The 19386-nt window shown below is 40.0% G+C and overlaps 1 protein-coding gene across 3 annotated transcripts in view; it reads left to right on the forward strand.

Moving 5' to 3' along the window:
* SH3BGR (SH3 domain binding glutamate rich protein) overlaps positions 1 to 19386 on the forward strand; it is an 86466-nt gene that overhangs the window by 22323 nt on the left and 44757 nt on the right. For 2 of the 3 annotated variants that reach the window (XM_068969806.1, XM_068969788.1), the window contains exons 2-3: positions 3022 to 3207; positions 14793 to 14873. In XM_068969806.1, the coding sequence (XP_068825907.1) occupies positions 3121 to 3207; positions 14793 to 14873 (168 nt within the window). In that variant the 5' untranslated portion in view covers positions 3022 to 3120. The remainder of the gene's footprint in view (positions 1 to 3021; positions 3208 to 14792; positions 14874 to 19386) is intronic. The other variant, XM_068969798.1, reaches the window with a different exon arrangement.

Here is a 19386-nt window from a genome sequence, read left to right on the forward strand (position 1 = left end):
AGAGCATGTAGAGAAAACATGATTAATTAAAGTAATTTAGTCCAACAACCTGTTGTCATGTCTGGTGGGATTTTCTGATATTTGGAAACTCCGCCGTGAAGCCCGGGAATACGGAGTCCAGTAGAAAGACCAGGAGGTTTGGGATTCCCCTAGCGTAGCCTTGGGGAAGCTCACCCTGGTGGGGAGGTAAGCAGTCTGTCCATTGGTTCTGAGAGATGTGACTCTCAGGAATGTGCCCAAGTGCTTATGCCAGATTCTTAAGGGACCTTCCATCCCTCTATTCCTTTCTGTATGACTTCTGTTTTTATTTTTTGTCTACGCTTGCCCCAAACTGAAATAGATCCCTTGGCCTGAGTCTTATGGATTAAATGTTGTATTGTAGCTAAGAGCAGCCTTTAATTTATTGACCTAATGCTTTTAGTTGCTTTATCTTTGTTATGTTGATGATACAAATGTTAATTAAGAAAATGTATGATTAACATTTATATATGGGTATATGTAATTTATATACAAAAATTTATATATAATTTATATTTAGATGAGTATTACATGCTCAGTCATGTCCAGCTCTTTGTAACTCCATGGACTGTAGCCTGCCAGGCTCCTCTGCCCTTGGGATTCTCCGGGCAAGAATACTAGAGTGGGTCACCATTCCCTTCTCCAGAGGACCTTCCTGACCCAGGGATGTAACCCAGGTCTCCTGCATTGCAGTCAGATTCTTTACCACCTAAGCCACTAGGGAAGCCCATAATTTATATTCACTGTGCATTAATTAAAATTATAAAACAGTAATTTATATTAATTAAATTATTAAACAGTAACATTATACTTTATGCTATGTGAGTGAGTGAAGTCGCTCAGTCGTGTCTGACTCTTTGCGACCCCATGGACTCTAGCCTGCCAGGCTCCTCAGTCCATGGGATTTTCCACGCAAGAATAGTGGAGTGGGTTGCCATTTCCTTTTCCAGGGGATCTTCCCGACCCAGGGATCGAACCTGGGTCTCTCACATTGTAGATAGACGCTTTACTGTCTGAGCTTATATCTATATATAATCAAGTCACCACCCAAACCAAATTACATAGGGTTTGTTTTTGGTGGTGATTTGATTTTGGGGCATAAGCATCCATGTGTATCTTTCTTTACCTTACCTTAGGAAAGAACCTCTACACAAAAGTCATTGCTATAATCAATCATTTTGGCAAAAATGAATAAAATAATAATTTTGGGGAGGTGTATAAATCTCTGAAAGCTCAGTTGGTAAAGAATCCGCCTGCAGTGCAGGAGACCCTGGTTCGATTCCTGGGTCGGGAAGATCCCCTGGAGAAGGGAAAGGCTACCTACTCCAGTATTATGCTACCCATTCCAGTATTCTTGGGCTTCCCTGGTGGCTCAGCTGGTAACGAATCCACCTGCAATGTGGGAGACCTGGCTTCGATCCCTGGGTTGGGAAGATCCCCTGGAGAAGGGAAAGGCTACCTATTCCAGTATTCTGGCCTGGAGAATTCCATGGACTATACAGTCCATGGGCTTGCAAAAAGTTGGACATGACTGAGTGACTTTCAGTGACTTTTATAAATCAATAAAGATTTATATAGAATGAATTGGGTTTAAACAAAAGAGGATTTGAATCTAGATGTTGGGTTTAGGATTGGCATGTACCTTTTCAGCGTTTGGAATCTTCAGCATCTAGTCCTGCTGATAAACAAGTTACATGAAAATGACAAGGGGACTCATCCTAGAAAACATTCTTAATGACTATTTTCATTGTGAGGCAATATTCCATTCAGAGGACTTAAAATTAAGACATTGGATATTTTTATGTCAAAGAAGATACTAATGTAAACTTTCAGTTTTGAGAAAGGACCATATTGTACCTCTTTATCATCTGTACAGATTTTTTTTTTTACCCAAATAACATCTTATGAATCTATTCATGTGAAGAGCTTGGCACCATGTCTTATGCAGGGTAGGGAATCAATAAGTGAGTATTGATTGGTTTATGCTATTGATCATTCTGAAGTTTCTCCCAGAGTTCTTACAATGTGGTCCACAGTCTGCTGTAAGTTGTTTACCAGTGTTTATAAAAAAGACTGGTGGTCCAGTGGGTAAGACTCCATGCTTCCAAGGCAGCAGGTGCAGGTTTGATCCCTGGTCAGGGAACTAAGATCCCACATGCCCTCAGTCAAAAAAAAAGCAAAAAAAAAAAAGGCATCATGCATTCTGGCAGTGAATTCCTTGACTGAAGAGAGAAAAATTATGACTGAAGAGAGAAAATTGTAATTGTTTCTGGGGAAGGAGTGCTAAGATGGCCACATTCACAAAGAAATGACGTTGGTAGAATACAGTCCCTGCTTGTGAACCACATGTAGAGAAAAGGGCATCTGGGTTTTCTCTTAGGTGTGGCTGCACTTTGATTCTACTTAAAGAGTTGGATGTGAGTAGAAAACAATTATTTTACTGCATTACTCTCTTACGTGCCAGGAGAAATATCCACCAGCTCTTCTAGTTTTTTCCTGCTCTTCCTTTTCCAATAATCTCCATGTGGACTTCTCTGTTTCCTGTGTTATTTCTAAAGCTACTTTTGTTCAGCATGACTCATGTTCCCATTTTCATAACTGTGAATAGTGCCTTTTAGTGTGAGTGTACTTGGTATTTAAGTTTCATAGTAAATTGTGTTTTTTTCCTTCTTTCTATCATCTTGTTCTTTGTAACCAATCCCTATTTAATTTTTGGCTTTAAAGCTTAGCAGAGAATTAAACGTATTTTGAAGACCTCAAATAAAAGCTATGATGATTGTGTCTCTATTCCTATTCGGTTGACTATATCATGATTTAAACATTGATGAGATTAAAATTTCAGAATTTAAATGATTTTTCTGTTGATCCTATGGAATGAAGAAGTGTGATTGTGTGATTTTTCTTGTTTGAATACTTAGCAAAGTTATTGGTATTGTATGGTATAGTTGGAGAACGGGTTTTTACAAAGCAGTCTAACGGTAATCTTTTTCTTCTCATGACTAGATTAGGAAGAAACAGCAAGAAGTCGTGGGCTTTTTGGAAGCTAATAAAATTGATTTTAAGGAGTTCGATATTGCTGGAGATGAAGACAACAGGAAGTGGATGAGAGAAAATGTTCCTGGAGAGAAGAAACCTCAGAATGGGATTCCGCTGCCTCCTCAGATCTTTAACGAGGAGCAGTATTGTGGGGTGAGATTTAGTTTCTCTGAAAATTCTTCTGCAAGTGTGTTTATCAGAGATTGTTTAAGCAGATAAGCTTTGAGGTAGCGTTTACATTTGTTGACATTTTTCAGCTTGTGGTCCATTTCTACCATTTGATACCTGGATGGTCAGATCCATGGTGAAGAATAAATAGTTAAGATTTAAGAAATGATAGAAACAATAAAATGATGATTCAGAAGTTCTTGGGATTCCTTTAGGTTTTTTAAATTTTATTTTGAAGAGGGGAGGCCACTTGTTCAGGCAAAATAAGCGTTGAGTTGAAAAGACATTCTGTTCAACCTGGTAGGGTACACATACCTGCATCCACGGGTACACGTTCACCTTTGTAAAGAATGATTTGCAGAAGTCAAGTTTTGTGTGAAAGTGAAAACGTTAGTCCCTCAGTCATGTTCAACTCTTTGTGATCCTGTGGCCTGTAGCCTGCCAGGCTCCTTTGTCCATGGAATTCTCCAGGCAAGAATACCAGAGTGGATTTCCCTTTCCTTCTCCAGGGGGTCTTCCCAACCTAAGATCGAACCTGGGTCTCCTGCCTTGCAGGCAGAAAGTTTTGTGTAAATGCATCTAAATAGCTAAAAAACTGTTCTGGATACCCTTCCTCCTTGTGAGGACACAATAAGAAGATGGCCATTTATGAACCAGACAGGGGCTTACTCACCAGACAATGAATCTGCTGACACCTTCATCTTGGTCTTCCAGCCTCCAGATCTGTGAGAAATAAATGTCTGTTATTTGTAAACCACCAAAAACAAAACAAAACCAACAAAAACTCTTCTGGGCATTTAATTATAATAGCAATTTTATTTTGTACATTTAGTCATTCATTTTATCACAAAATCATTTTTTCCTCAGGGTTTGTAGATTCTGCTTGATAAATCAAGTTGTTGAAAAGAAACATTTAAAAGCTCAAAGGACTTTGGAGCACGAGAACTGGAGTTAGCTTTGGGGGATCATCTAAGTCTTCCAGGCCATTTTTCAGACTTGGCCATCATGCTTCTGGAAGGCAGAGGGAACTAATTACACAGAGCTGTGCTGTTTCTGGAGGTTGGAGCCTGGCATAGGATTTTTTCACTCACTTCTTCTCTTTTATAAAAAATTAATTATTTATTAAAAATTATAAGCAATTTTTATTTTGCTTTGCTTTACCACATGGCATGTGGGATCATAATTCCTCGGCCAGGAATCAAACCTTTGCCCTTTGCCTTGGAAGCATGGAGTCTTAACCACTAGACTGCCAGGGAGGTCACCACCTTTCTCCTTGCTATACAAAACTGCTGGCCCTTTAGCTCAGCTTCTCTTTGTTATTATGTTTCTCACCTAAAGCAAGTGTCATCAAACTACAGCCCGAGTGCCACAGCCTGCAGCTATCTGTTTTGGTGAAATTTTATTGTACATGCCTGCACTAATTCACCACCTAGTGCCTATGGCTAATTTTGCATGATGGCAGATAGTAAAGTAATGCTCAAAATTCTCCAAGCCAGGCTTCAGCAATACGTGAACCATGAACTTCCAGATGTTCAAGCTGGTTTTAGAAAAGGCAGAGGAACCAGAGATCAAACTGCCAACATTCCCTGGATCATCGAAAAAGCAAGAGAGTTCCAGAAAAAGATCTATTTCTGCTTTATTGACTATGCCAAAGCCTTTGACTGTGTTGATCACAATAAACTGTGGAAAATTCTGAAAGAGATGGGAATACCAGACCACCTGAACTGCCTCTTGAGAAACCTATATGCAGGTCAGGAAACAACAGTTAGAACTGGACATGGAACAACAGACTGGTTCCAAATAAGAAAAGGGGTCCGTCAAGGCTGTATATTGTCACCCTGCTTATTTAACTTATACGCAGAGTACATCATGAGAAATGCTGGACTGGAAGAAGCACAAGCTGGAATCAAGATTGCCAGCAGAAAGACCAATAACCCCAGATATGCAGATGATACCACCCTTATGGCAGAAAGTGAAGAGGAACTAAAAAGCCTCTTGATGAAAGTGAAAGAGGAGAGTGAAAAGTTGGCTTAAAGCCCAACATTCAGAAAACGAAGATCGTGGCATCTGGTCCCATCACTGCATGGGAAATAGATGGGGAAACAGTGAAAACAGTGTCAGACTTTATTTTTTTGGGCTCCAAAATCACTGCAGATGATGACTGCAGCCATGAAATTAAAAGACGCTTACTCCTTGGAAGGAAAGTTATGACCAACATAGATAGCATATTGAAAAGCAGAGACATTACTTTGCTAACAAAGGTCTGTCTAGTCAAGGCTATGGTTTTTCCAGTGGTCATGTATGGATGTGAGAGTTGGACTGTGAAGAAAGCCAAGTGCTGAAGAATTGATGCTTTTGAACTGTGGTGTTGGAGAAGACTCTTTCAGAGTCCCTTGGACTGCAAGGGGATCCAACCAGTCCATCTTAAAGGAGATCAGTCCTTGGTGTTCATTGGAAGGACTGATGCTGAAGCTGAAACTCCAATACTTTGGCCACCTTATGAGAAGAGTTGACTCATTGGAAAAGACCCTGATGCTGGGAGGGATTGAGGGCAGGAGGAGAAGGGGATGACAGAGGATGAGATGGCTGGATGGCATCACGGACTCGATGGACATGAGTTTGAGTGAACTCCGGGAGTTGGTGATGAACAGGGAGGCCTGGCGTGCTGGATTCAAAGAGTCAGACACGACTGAGAGACTGAACTGAACTGAACTGAGAGCTGAGCAGTTGCAACAGAGCCCATCTAACCTGCAAAGCCAGAAACATTGAGATTTACTATCTTTTCTGGTGGTTCAGATAGTAAAGAATCTGCCTGCAAAGTAGGAGATCCAGGTTTGATCCCTGAGTCAGGAAGGTCCCCTGGAGAAGTAACTGGCAACCCACTACAGTATTCTTGCCTGGAGAATCCCATGGACAGAGGAGCCTGGCGGGCTATAGTCCATGTGGTCTCAGAGTCAGACACGACTGAGTGACTAGATGACATGACGTGACATTTACAGAAAGGCTTTCAGACTTCTCATTTGAAGCATGATTTGTTCTGCTGTTTGAGGTTCATATTACTTTCTTAGGGCTGTATAACAAAATACCACAAACCTGGTGATTCTTATGGACTGTATGTTTGTGTCCCCCTAAATTTGTATGTTGAAGTTCTAAGGCCCAGGGTGATGGTATTTGAAGAAGGGATCTTGGGGAGGTGACTAGGATCAGATGAAGTCCTGTGGTTGGGGCCTTCATGGTGGGATTAGTTCCCTTATGGGAGGAGGAAGAGAAAGAGACCCCTTTCTCTTCACCCTGTGATCACACAGCCAGAGGCAACTGTCTATGAGCCAGGAAGAGAGCAGTACTCAATGACGCTGCACCCAGAATACATTTCTGTTAGCAAGCCACCCAGCATATGGTATTTTATTATGGCATCCCCAGCTGATGGCTATAGTGCTTTAAAACAACAGAAATTTATTCTTTCACAGTTCTAGAGGCTAGAAGTTTTAAATCAAGGTGTCAGTAGGGTTGGTTTGTGCTGCAGGCTCTAAGCAGAAATCTGTTTGATGGGTCTCTCCTGGCTTCTGGTGGCTGCCAGCCATCTCTGACATTCCTCCACTTGTTGACACATCCTGTCCATCTCTGCCTCCATCTTTACATGGCCTTCTTCTTGGGGTCTCTCTGTGTCTTCACATGGCTTTTGTATAGGGACAAAAGTCATTGGAATAGGGTCCACCCTAGTCCAGCATGGCCTCATCATAAAAAACTACATCTGTGAATGTAAAAAGAGAAAGTGTTAGTTGCTCAGTCATGCCTGACTCTTTTCGACCCCAGGGATTATAGCCCACCAGGCTTCTCTGTCCATGGGATTCTCCAGGCAAGAATATGGAGTGGGTAGTCATTCCCTTCTCCATGGGATCTTCCTGACCCAGGGATTGAACCCAGGTCTCCTGCATTGCAAGTGGGTTCTTTACCATCTGAGCCACCACGGAAGCCAATATCCCAATTTCCAAATAAGGTCTTTTTCTGAGATTCTGGATGGACATGGCTTTTGATGGGGAAGTACAGGCTGTGTAAATTTACATGGCTGTGTTAGGCTTCTTCAGAGGCTTAACTTAAAGTCCTGTGGATGTGAGAGTGTTTTCAAACAGGTTTAAGGTGTTGAACAATTATTTAGTGGAACCTATGGCCAGTCCCTTGGACTGCAAGGAGATCAAACAAGTCAATCCTAAAGGAAATTAACCCTAAATATTCATTGGAAAGACTGATGCTGAAGCTCCAATACTTTGGCCACCTGATACAAAGAGCTGACTCACTGGAAAAGACCCTAATGCTGGGAGAGACTGAAGGCAATAGGAGTAGGGGGTGGCAGAGGATGAGAGGTTAGATAGCATCAATGACTCTGTGGACATGAATTTGAGCAAACTCCAGGAGATAGTGGAGGACAGAGGAGCCTGGTGTGCTGCAGTTCATGTGTTCACAAGGAGTTGGACATGATTTGGTGACTAAACAAGGAACAATGGTCCAGTCCAACTCTCTTGTGATTGAAGCTGGGGCTTCCCAGAGTGAGGAAAGTATTTCCTTGGTAAGGGAGGGTCCCTCCCCTGTACACCACACTCCTCTCCCCACACCCTCCAGACTTCCGGGAGGCTTCCGGGCATCTCTCCAACCTGACCTGAATTTCTAAGAATTGTGGCTTTTATTAGATAAGGAAAGGGAGAAAAAGGCTTCTTGGGGTGGGGGGCAATGGTGATGGTCAATTTTTATTTTTTTAGAAATTAAAATTTTATTTATTTGTTTGTCTGCACTGGGTCTTAGTTGCAGCATGGGGGACCTTTGTTGAGTCATGAGGGATCTTTCATTGTGGTGCACGGGCTCTCTAGTTGTGGTGTGAGGACTGAGTAGTTGAAGTGTGTGGGCTCAGTTACCTCGTGGCATGTGGGATCTTAATTTCCCAACCAGGGGTCCAACCCACAGTTTCTGCATTGCAAGGTGGATTCTTAACTACTGGGCCACCAGAAAAGTTTGTATAAAATTTTTTTTAATAATTGAAAAATGAGTCTGTGCACACAGAAAAATTAAAATAGCTCCAGAGTTGTCCACAGTGGAGATGATTCTCCCTCCCATTTTAAACCCCGCTAGTTCTTTTTTCTGGGGTGGGCCAACTTTATGAGCCCCCCACCTGGGAAGTTACACCTGGCCCCACTCAAGAGAGCACTCTGCTTGTTTTAACACACTACTGTTGCTGTCTTGAAATTGATAATGATTTTTGAAAAAGGATTGCCTTGTTTTTGTCAGTTTATTTTTATCACTTTATTTGCGCTGGGCCCTGCAAATTATGTAGCTGTCCTGCTTTGACCCGCCAATGTTGTCAATTTCTTGTATGGCCTTCCATGGATTTTGTATGTGTACTAACCATTGTTAATCACTTAAAAAATGGGAATAAACTCTATACACTTTGTTCTTTTCACTTAACTGTATCTCAGAGCTGTATATAATAACTGTATTGCAGAGCTGCACATATTCTTTTTAAAAAGCTTTTTAAAATTTTATATTGGAGTATATAGTGTGTTAGTTGCTCAGTTGTGCCTGACTCTTTGCGACCTCACGGCCTGTAGCCAGCCAGGCTCCTTTGTCCATGGGATTCTCCAGGCAAGGATACTAGAGCGGGTTGCCATTTCCTTCTCCAGGGGATCTGCCTGACCCAGGAATTGAACCCATGTCTCCCGCTTTGCAGGCAGATTTTTTTTTTTTTTAAACCACTGAGCCACCATGGAAACTCAGAAGTGGGATTGGTGGGTCACATATTCTTTATTTCAATGGTTGCAAAACTTTCCATTGGATATGACATAATTAATTGGCACAGTTCTCTAACGGGAAACATTCAGGTTGTTTTCAGTTTCCCTCTGGCTCAGCCTGCAATGGAGGAGACCTGCATTCGACTCCTGGGTTGAGAAGATCCCCTGGAGAAGGAAATGGTAACCCACTCCACTATACTTGCCTGGAAAATCCCATGGACAGAGGAACCGGCAGGATACAGTTTGTGGGATTGCCAAGAATCGGATAGGACAGAGTGACTTCACGTCTCTTCTAAGCTACAGACGATGCTGCAGAAGTCTCTTTACACGTACAGAACTTTGTGTTCATTCTGGGTATATATATAGGATAAATTCCTAGAAGATGTGCTGAGTTACAGCATATATGCATCTCACATTTCAATAGATATTAAATCTGGACTGTAGTTGCACCAGTTTATATTTGGGTGTGGCTGGTTTCCTGTGACTTCGACAATACTCTATATGCAAACTTAATCAATTTGTTAAATGAAAAATGTGTTCTCACTGCTTTGACTTGGATTTCTGTCTTTATTGCACAGGCTGAATATCTTTTCCTGTTTATAAGCTTTCTCTGTGTGTGTGTGTGTGTGTGTGTGTTTTTAATGACTTTCTACTTTTTCTCTTTGGTCCCAGGTAATGTTCATTGGCTTGTGAGAATCTTTACTTGTGACGGAAAGTAGCCCTTTCACTACCATAGATGTTGCAAATATTTCCCTATGTTTCTTATTTGTCTTTTGACTTTTTGAAGTGGTTTTTTTTTGGAATGCAGGGCTTAACATTTATTTTCTGTAGACAGTTTATTAATATATTTTATAGTTCCTGCACTCTATGTCTTGTTTAGAAAATCATTCAGCACTTTAATATCATTAAAGGAATCATCTCGTTTTCTTCTAGTACTTTTCTAGTGAAAGTAGAATTTTAAATCTCTTACTTTTTCTTATTTTCACTGTCCTTTTCAGTTAAGACTAGTTACAATGGAGACGATACTGAAGTCTTTTCTTTCAACCTATGTTTATCTCAGAATAAAAATTCTGTAGTTACTTTCTGCTATAGAAATAGAACTTCAGAGGCATTTCTTATTTCATTTTACTGTCATCTAGCGATGCTTTCTGTATTAACTGTGGAAGAAGAAAAGATTTCCCAACTAAGAAAAAAGACTTCTATTTTTAAGATGTGTTTTCCTGTTATAAATATGGCTCTAATGAGATAAGCATACAAATGATTTTATGTTTAGCTGTTTTGAATTCTTTCTGCATTCAGAGAGGTATTAGTAGTTTTTCTTACTAGCAGCTTTGCTAAACTTGCTTTTCTGCAATCTGTGGATATTCCCAACAAAAGGGCATTAATGAGGCAGAGGACTTTGTTTTCAGAAAGTAGGTAAAATGACTATTTGTATTGCAGATTCCAATTTTAAAAAGAGACTCAAAGTTCTGAAGAACGTGTCAGGTTTAAAATGGCATAGTTGTTCAGTTGCTAAGTCATCTCCGACTCTTTTCATGCAACCCCATGGACTGCAGCACACCAAGCTTCCCTGTCCTTCACTATCTCCCGGAATTTGCTCAGACTCATGTCCCTTGTGTCAAGGATGCCAGCATAAATCTACTCAGTATTCTGTAATAGCCTATATGAAAAAAGAATCTGAAAAAGAATGGATATATGTCTATGTATAACTGAATCCCTTTGCTATGCACCTAAAACTAACACAGCATTGTGAATCAACTATCCTCCAATATAAAATGAAAATTAAAAAAAATAAAGTAATAAACTTGCTTTAAAAAAATAAAATGGCATAAATATGAATGGTTAACATATCTTTCCACATGATAGAAATGTGGACCATCAGAATAAGGCTATCATTTAAGCTGACTCAGTGGCCTCTGTGAATTCTCAAATGATGATGGCAGCAGCCGGAGGGGACCTCAAGGGCAAGCAGTGGCTTTCTCTGCACCAGGTCAGTGCAAGGCTGGTGTCGTGGGTGGTTCTGTGTACCATCGTGTCCCTGCCAGCCTGAACTCCTGCTGCTCTGGGCAGAACAGATGAAGATGTTATCTCGAGGGCATGGCAGACAACCTCTAGCTACAGAAAGGGGACACCACCAGGAAGCCAGGCCCAGTGGAGGCCAGGTCACCCGCCTGGCAGAAAAATACTAACAGAAAGTAGCAGACTTGTTTGCTGATGCCAAGTTGGAGTCTGTGCATTTTCACCAATGTGAGCGCTGGGGTGCCTGCCTGGTCCTGAGCACAGCTAAAAGGGTCTTCAACCATGCAGCATAAAGGTAAATATGTCTGGGGACTCAGGGCAAGAGGGGACAGGATGCCTGTCTGATTAGGGCAGGGGGAGGGTGTTTTCAACACACTGATGTTACTGAACATGCTGTTTTACTTTTTAATTTTTTTCAATATGATGGCAATTTTATTATATCTTACATATAACTTTGATAGTGTACATATCAACATAATAAAATTATCTTTTGTTTTGCCATTATGGTCAAGTTTTCTTTGCTTTTTAAATTAATTAATTTGTCTATTTTTGGCCAAACTCAGTGTTCATTGCTGTGCACGGGCTTTCTCTAGTTGCGGCAATCAGGGGCTACCATCTAGTTGTGGTTCACGGGCTTCTTACTGCGGTAGCTTCTCTCATTTCTGAGCACAGACTCTAGGCATGTGGGCTTCAGCAGTTGGTGGCACATAGGCTTAGTGGCTCTGTGCATGTGGGATCTTCCCAACTAGGAACAGGGATCCAACTGGTGTTCCCTGATTGGCAGGCAGATTTTCAAATACTGGACAACCAGGGAAGTCCTTTGTTTTTTTAAAAAAATTTTATTGAAGTGTAGTTGAGTTACAATGTTGTGTTAGTGTCTGGTATATAACAAAGTGATTCAGTTATACATATATTTGTTTTCATATTCCTTTCCATTATGGTTTATCACAGGATATTGCTATAACTACTACTTGACTACTTGTTAGTTACTCATCATCTCCAGTTCTTTGTGACCCTATGGACTGTAGCCCACCAGGGTCCTCTGTCCATGAGATTCTCCAGGCAAGAATACTGGAGTGGGTTGCTATTCCCTTCTCCAGGGGATCATCCCGACTGAGGGATCGAACTGCAGGGGAATTCTTAACCACTGTGTCACCAGGGAAGCCTGACAGAAGATGGCATCATGGATATTTGAAGCACTGGGTGACATCACCCCCATATCTCTGGTCCCTCTAAGAAGGTTTTAATATTTGTTTTTAGCTGACCTCCCTCAAGGGCCTGGGAGTCAGGGCTGGGGTCAAGTGAAATGGAACCTTTGTGAATTATAAACTCATCACTTTTATATTGGTAACATGTATTTTTAAATTTTATGAAAAAAAAATGACCACACCAGACAATTAAAAATTTTTTCCTACATAACAAAATAAACCACCAACTCTATTTCAACCCCTCTGGTACTTAAAAGTTGTTCTAAACCATGCATCCTGACTCCCTGTGGCAGTTCCATGAAGACACACAGAAGGCATCCTTTGACTGTGGCCATTAGTAAAGAGATTGTCTAGCTCTTTGTGTTTGTATGTCTTCTTCTGTATATCTTTTGAATATTCTTCTATTGAGTTTTTGCCTTTTCCTTATGATGGAAGAGGGAAAAGCATAATATATTATATATACTAGTATTATACATTAGTTTAATATATATAAATATATATTAGTTATATATATACATGTTTTATATATACATGTGTTGTTAAGAAGAGCAAAAAATTGTGAAATCCATCCAAAATTTAGCAAGAGATGTCTGGAGAAAATTTGCATGTTAGTGAGAGACTTTATTTTCTTGGGCTCCAAAATCACTGTGGATAGTGACTGCAGCCATGAAATTAAAAGACGCTTGCTCCTTGGAAGAAAAGGTATGACAAACATAGACAGAGTATTAAAAAGCAGAGACATTACTTTGCAACAAAGGTCCATCTAGTCAAAGTTATGGTTTTTCCAGTAGTCATGTACAGGTGTGAGAGCTGGACCATAAAGAAAGCTGAGTGCTGAAAAATTCATGTTTTTGAACTGTGGTGTTGGAGAAGACTTTGGAAATCCCTTGGACTGCAAGGAGATCAAACAAGTCCATCCTAAAGGAAATCAGTCCTGGACTGATGCTGAAGCTGAAGCTCCAATACTTTGGCCTCCTGATTTGAAGAGCTGACTCATTGGAAAAGACCCTGATGCTGGGAAAGATTGAAGGCAAAAGGAAAAGGGGGTTGGCAGAGGATGAGATGGTTGAGTAGCATCACTGACTCAATGGACATGAATTTGAGCAAATTCTAGGAGATAGTGTAGGACAGAGGAGCCTGGTATGCTGCAGTCCATGGGGTCACAAACAGGCAGACATGACTTAGTGACTGAACAACAACAACTTACTACCACTACTACTACTAATGCATCCTATCATGTAATCTTTAGCAACAACTAGTAAGTGTGTATTCTGGGAATCAATGAGTATTTCTAATACCAAAGACTCACTCACAGTATGTGATATTTCCCTTAAGATATGAGGCAGCTTACAAAAATGCATTCAGTACAAAAGAAGAAAATAATTACAGAGAATCAGGGTGACAGGTAGGAAAAAAGCAAAGCTTTGGATAAAATGAACACACAGGAATTACATAAGATGTTCTGCTTAACATAGGTGGCCTGTCTTTGGTTTTAAGCTCTTAACACACGTCAAAGGAGGGTAGGCAGTAGCAAGACCACATGTTTGCATGTTCAGTTCAGGCCAGACTAACCCTGTACCGGTTGAGCCTATGGCAACACTGTTGAAACTGCATTATAGCCCCAGTGATAAAGACTGGCAACAGGAAAGTGGACTGGAGGAAGATCTTTTATGTTTTAATGATAAAAAGTGAAACTCTTCCGAGCTATTGACTAACACACTGCTGGAGAGTTGGCTTAGGGCAGGACCCACCTGGTGAAGGACTGACTTGAGTGTGGCCTGGCCTGGGTGGGGGTGGGGGGAAGGGCGGATCTTTACTGAGCTTCTGATTTCCATCTGCTGCCAGGTTTCTAATCATTCTACAGTTTTTCCCCTTTGGGCAAAATGAGCATGCTTCTAAACCCTCTATAATCTTGCAGCTCCTGGTACTGGAAGAGCCTGAGACAAGTCTAGTCCCTTGATGGTGATTTAGTCACTAAGTTGTATCTGACTCTTTGCAACTCTATGTACTGTAGCCCACCAGGCTCCTCTGTCATTGGGATTTCCCAGGCAGGGATACTGGAGTGGGTCACCATTTCCTTCTCCAGGGGATCTTCCTGACCCAGGGATAGAACCTGGATCTCTTTCATTGCAGGTGGCTTCTTTACTGACTAGAAGCTACTATAATAACAGCACAGAAATCTTGTTTTAGTCCTGTGTTGTTTGGACCCTAATCAGGGTCTGAACCCATAGGACCAAATTATAAGGAAACCAGCTAAAGATGTGAAACTTTTAGAGAAGACTTTCCCTATGTATGTTTGAGTCTTGTCAGTAATTCCTGAGCCAGAACACTCTGTGTGTGTGTGTTCTCACTATACTATAACAGGCACAATGAAGGTGTGTAAAAACAAATGTAAACTTCATGGTTCAATTTCCCAAATTTGGGGGTTTATCATCTTTGGCAAAGCGAATAAACTTTTGTGTTAGTTCCTCACTTTATGACTAATAAATAAGAAAGATTAACTTAGGTCAATGTACTGGCTCACACGTGTGCATTGGGTTTAATCATTCTTTTTCTTTGCTTCAAGGATTTTGACTCTTTCTTTTCTGCAAAAGAAGAGAATATTATTTATTCCTTCCTTGGCTTGGCTCCCCCTCCAGGCTCAAAGGTAAGCTTGAGCACCCCCATGGGGTTTGATATAGTTCATAAGTGAGGATAAGATCAGCATCGGAGACTGTTAAATAAGTAATGATCTTTAAATTAACATGATTGTAATATACTTCTTTTTCTTATGCAGAGATATCATGCATGGGTTCTACTAAAACATATTTCAGAACTATACTTTTATTATTTTTGAGGTTTACACCCTGTTATAATAAGTTTTCAGAGAAGGCAATGGCACCCCACTCCAGTACTCTTGCCTGGAAAATCGAATGGATGGAGGAGCCTGGTGGGCTGCTGTCTATGGGGTTGCACAGAGTCAGACACGACTGAGCGACTTCACTTTCACTTTTCACTTTCATGCATTGGAGAAGGAAATGGCAACACACTCCAGTGTTCTTGCCTGGAGAATCCCAGGGATGGGGGAGCCTGGAGGGCTTCTGTCTATGGGGTCGCACAGAGTCGGACACGACTGAAGCGACTTAGCAGCAGCAGCAGCATAATACATTTTACATACCTAAGTTAAGAAATACTGCATTCAATAATTTTAAGTGTGTTAATTGAATATGTAAAAATATAAATTCTCAGGTTATATCTATGAAATTATTTTGTTATGAATTTTTTATAACAGCTTATATTAGTTAATTCAATAGTGATATATACTCCTCTATTATTTCTGTTTAAAATAAATTGAATTTTGCCTTTTTGCATCTGGTAAGGAGGGAAAAAGTATGATCTAGACTCATAAATAAATTTCATAAGGTTTTTTTCCCCCCTCTGGTGTTGTTTCATCTTTAATTATGTATTATATATCAATGAAATAAAGAATTATGCTAATAACACAAGTACCATGAATTTTAGTGTTTGCTGGAGATCATCGGGCTTTATTCTTTACTTTCATTGAAATCCTTACCTCTACCAAGCATCTCATACCTGATTCTCCATAGACACAAGACAAGCACACATTTATCTAATTCATTTATTTCTTAGTTAATTTGTTTGTGCCCTGCTTCATTTCAAAAGAGATTTTTGTGAAAGTTAATTCTCACACAATTAAATTCTGAGTTCCCCCCAAAGGCTTACCTTACAGAGATGGATGTGTCTCAGAGGCATGTGGTATGCTGTCTTCCATGTGTCTACATTCTTCAGGTAATAATGCTTGAGGTCTCTTTTATGAAGTTTAACAGATTCTGTCTCCAAATGGTAATGTAGATTTCCCAGATGACTAATGGTTCTATAGGAGGATAAAGCCTCCTATTAAGATAATGAAACACCTTTCTGGCTTTGGTCAAATTAAATGCAACATATTTCGTACATTTTATTAACAGCTTAAAAAAGTCCTAAAAGTTATTACACACAATTCAATCATTTTTATTTGATGAAATAGTTTGTTAACTGAGTCACATTAGCTTAGCTAATATGTTTAAAAGATGGTGCCTTAGTGTTAGGATATATTTCTTGGTGGGGACACTCAGGTCCCTGGGATCTTGAATAGGAAAGGAAGGGTGGAGGGAAGAGTGTTTCAGGGAAAGGTAAGAGCAAGTGCAAAGGCCCTGAGGCAGCATAGAGCTTGGAGAAGACCTGCTTGATGGCCATGAGGCCTGAGTCCCTGGAGTGAGGGGAACAGATACATGGGATGCAGGGGTGGCAAGTGGGCAGCCTGTGGCTTACTGGGGTGCTCTGGAATCTATCTTAGGTGTGTGAAGACATAAGGGTTTTTAAGCAGAGGAATAAAGTGATCTTATTTCCTTCTTAGAATTCTTTTGACTACAATAGGATGAATGGATTGAAGTGGGATGAATGACTATAGATGTCATGGTGGCTTGGATTAGGCTGGTGGGAATAGAATGGTACAGAAGTGGATGACTTTAGTGCCTGTTCTGAAGGAAGAATGCTGGTAAGAATTGCTGATGGACTGAATCAGCGATGAGCATGTTGGACAGAAAAGAGATGTATTGCAGGCAGATTCGTTACCATCTGAGCCACCACAAAGGGACCCCACTATTAGCAGTGCAGTCTGGGCTAGAACCTTTGTTGCTCTCATTATTGCTCAGTGTTTATGTGTGTGCACTCTGGCAAAGTCCTTCAAGTCTCCTTTGGGAAGACAGACACCTGGTGATTTATGGAAACGATATTATTTGTCACAGTATCATTTTGTAGTAAACAACATCGTGGAGAAGTGTCAGCAAGGAAATCAATCTTGCTCAAGCTAAAAATAGATATTCTTGACTGTTGTGGAGAAAATGTATACTTATAAAATGATATTCAGCATTATAAGCAGAACTGGTTTTTTGTCTTAGGCAGGCTATTCCAGGCCAAGTACCGGGCTGGTTTTCCTAAGAGAGCTTTGTGAGTAAGCACTGTCTCTGTAAAGTCAACCTTAGTTCTTTACAGGCATCTGTTCATATCTGATTCAATGAACATCATTCTTCTATTTTAAATTGAAGTATAGTCGATTTACAATGTTGTGCTAATCTCTGCTGCAAAGTGACCTAGGTATATACATATCTACATTCTTTTAAAATGTTCCTTTCCATTATGGTTTATCCCCATAGATTGGATATAGTTCCCTGGGTTATACAGTAGGACCTTGTTGCTTCTCCATTCTAAATGTAATAGTTTGCATTAGCCAGCCCCAAACTCCCAGTCCATCCCTTTCCCCCCCACCCCTCTCTCTGCCTTGGCAACCACAACCCTGATCTCTAGGTCTGTGAGTCTATTTCTGTTTTGTAGGTAGGTTCATTCTTTTTCATGGCCGAGTAGTATTCCACTGTATATATGCACCACATCATTATCCATTCATCTATCGAGGGACATTTACGTTGTCTCCATGTCTTGACTATTGTGAACAGTGCTGTTATAAACATAGGGGTGCATATATCTTTTTGAATTGTAGTTTTGTCCGGGTATATGCCCAGAAGTGGGATCATGTGATAATTCTATTTTTACTTTTCTGAGGAACCTCCATACTGTTTTCTATAGTGGCCACACTAACTTGCATTCCCACCAACAGTGTAGGAGAGTTCCCCTTTCTCCAGACCATCTCCAGCATTTGTAATCTGTAGACTTTTTAGTGGTGGCCATTTTGACCCTTGTGAGGTGGTACCTTGCAGTTTTGATTTGCATCTCTCTGATACTTAGTAATGTTGAGCATCTTTTCATGTGCCTACTGGTCATCTGTACATCTTCTTTTGAGAGTGTCTATTAAGGTCTTCTACCCATTTTTCAATTAAGCTGTCTGTATATTTTGGAGATTAAGCCCTTGTCAACTGTATCATTTGCAATATTTTCTCCCATTTGGTAGGTTGTCTTTTTTTTTTTTTTATATATTTCCTTTCCTGAGAAAAAGCTTGTAAGTTTGGTTAGGTTCCATTTGTTTATTTTTGTTTTTATTTCTATTGCCTTGGGAGACCAACCTAAGACATTTATATGATTTATGTCAGAGAATGTTTTGCCTATGCTCAGTGAGCCTCATTCTTAATAACACAGACGCAAGGCTTTGGTTGCATAACCAGTTTCCAATTATGCCTTGGTAACAAGGAATATACAATCTTACTGAACCTAGGCAAATAACTATATTGTCATAAAAAGTAAAAAGATTCAATTAGAATTTTTGAATTCTGGAGGAATCAGATAGAGAGAATGTTATTTACAAATGTTTGATTTCAGTGTATAAAAGTAGCATCTACTACCATGTCAAAATTTATAAAATACTTAAGAGGAAAAACAGGGCTTCCTTACATATCCAGAAAATAAAACATTAAAAAAATCAACAATATTCCAAACAAAAACTACAGTCATACCTCATTGATTCATTCTGTTCAATGTAATTAGCTCTTAATTCCACTGGATCTGGGTTTAGAAGTCTCAGGAATCCATCTACATCTCAACTAGAATTTTGGAAATTCTGACTCAGTCCAATCATATGGTTTCTAACTGATGCTATCAGAAGCCTATACTCCACAGCACTCGACATATAATCCTTTTCTGTGGCACTCTGAGCAGTCATTCTACATAGTAGATTAAGCATGATGGCTTGTAGCTGATTACAAAGGCTTTCAGGGAAGCTAAGGAAAATATGTGTGTGTGACAAAAGGCTTAAAATGACTGTGGTTAATTCATTACTGTTAATTTTCAAATTTGAAAGACTTGATGAGAATTATGACAATAATAATGCACCTGGCAAGAAATTTGGTTATATATGCTAACAAAGAGCTAAGCAGAAAAAGAAATTAAGAAAATAATTCCATTGCAATTACAGCAAAAAGTAAAATACCTAAGAATACATTTGACCAAAGAGGTGAAATACCTATGTACTGAGAACAGTAAAACATTATTGGAAGAAATCGAATAAGATACAAATAAATGGAAAGATATTCTGTGTTCATGGATTGGAAGAATTAATATGGAATCTATAAATTATTTTTTTGACCCAATTTAGGATTTTTTTTTTTTTGGTGCTTCCCTGCTGGCTCAGAAGATAAAGCGTCTGTCTGCAATGCAGGAGACCCGGGTTCGAT

The sequence above is a fragment of the Capricornis sumatraensis genome, chromosome 1 (genome assembly GCF_032405125.1).
Source record: "Capricornis sumatraensis isolate serow.1 chromosome 1, serow.2, whole genome shotgun sequence".
Classification (NCBI taxonomy): Eukaryota; Metazoa; Chordata; class Mammalia; order Artiodactyla; family Bovidae; genus Capricornis; species Capricornis sumatraensis.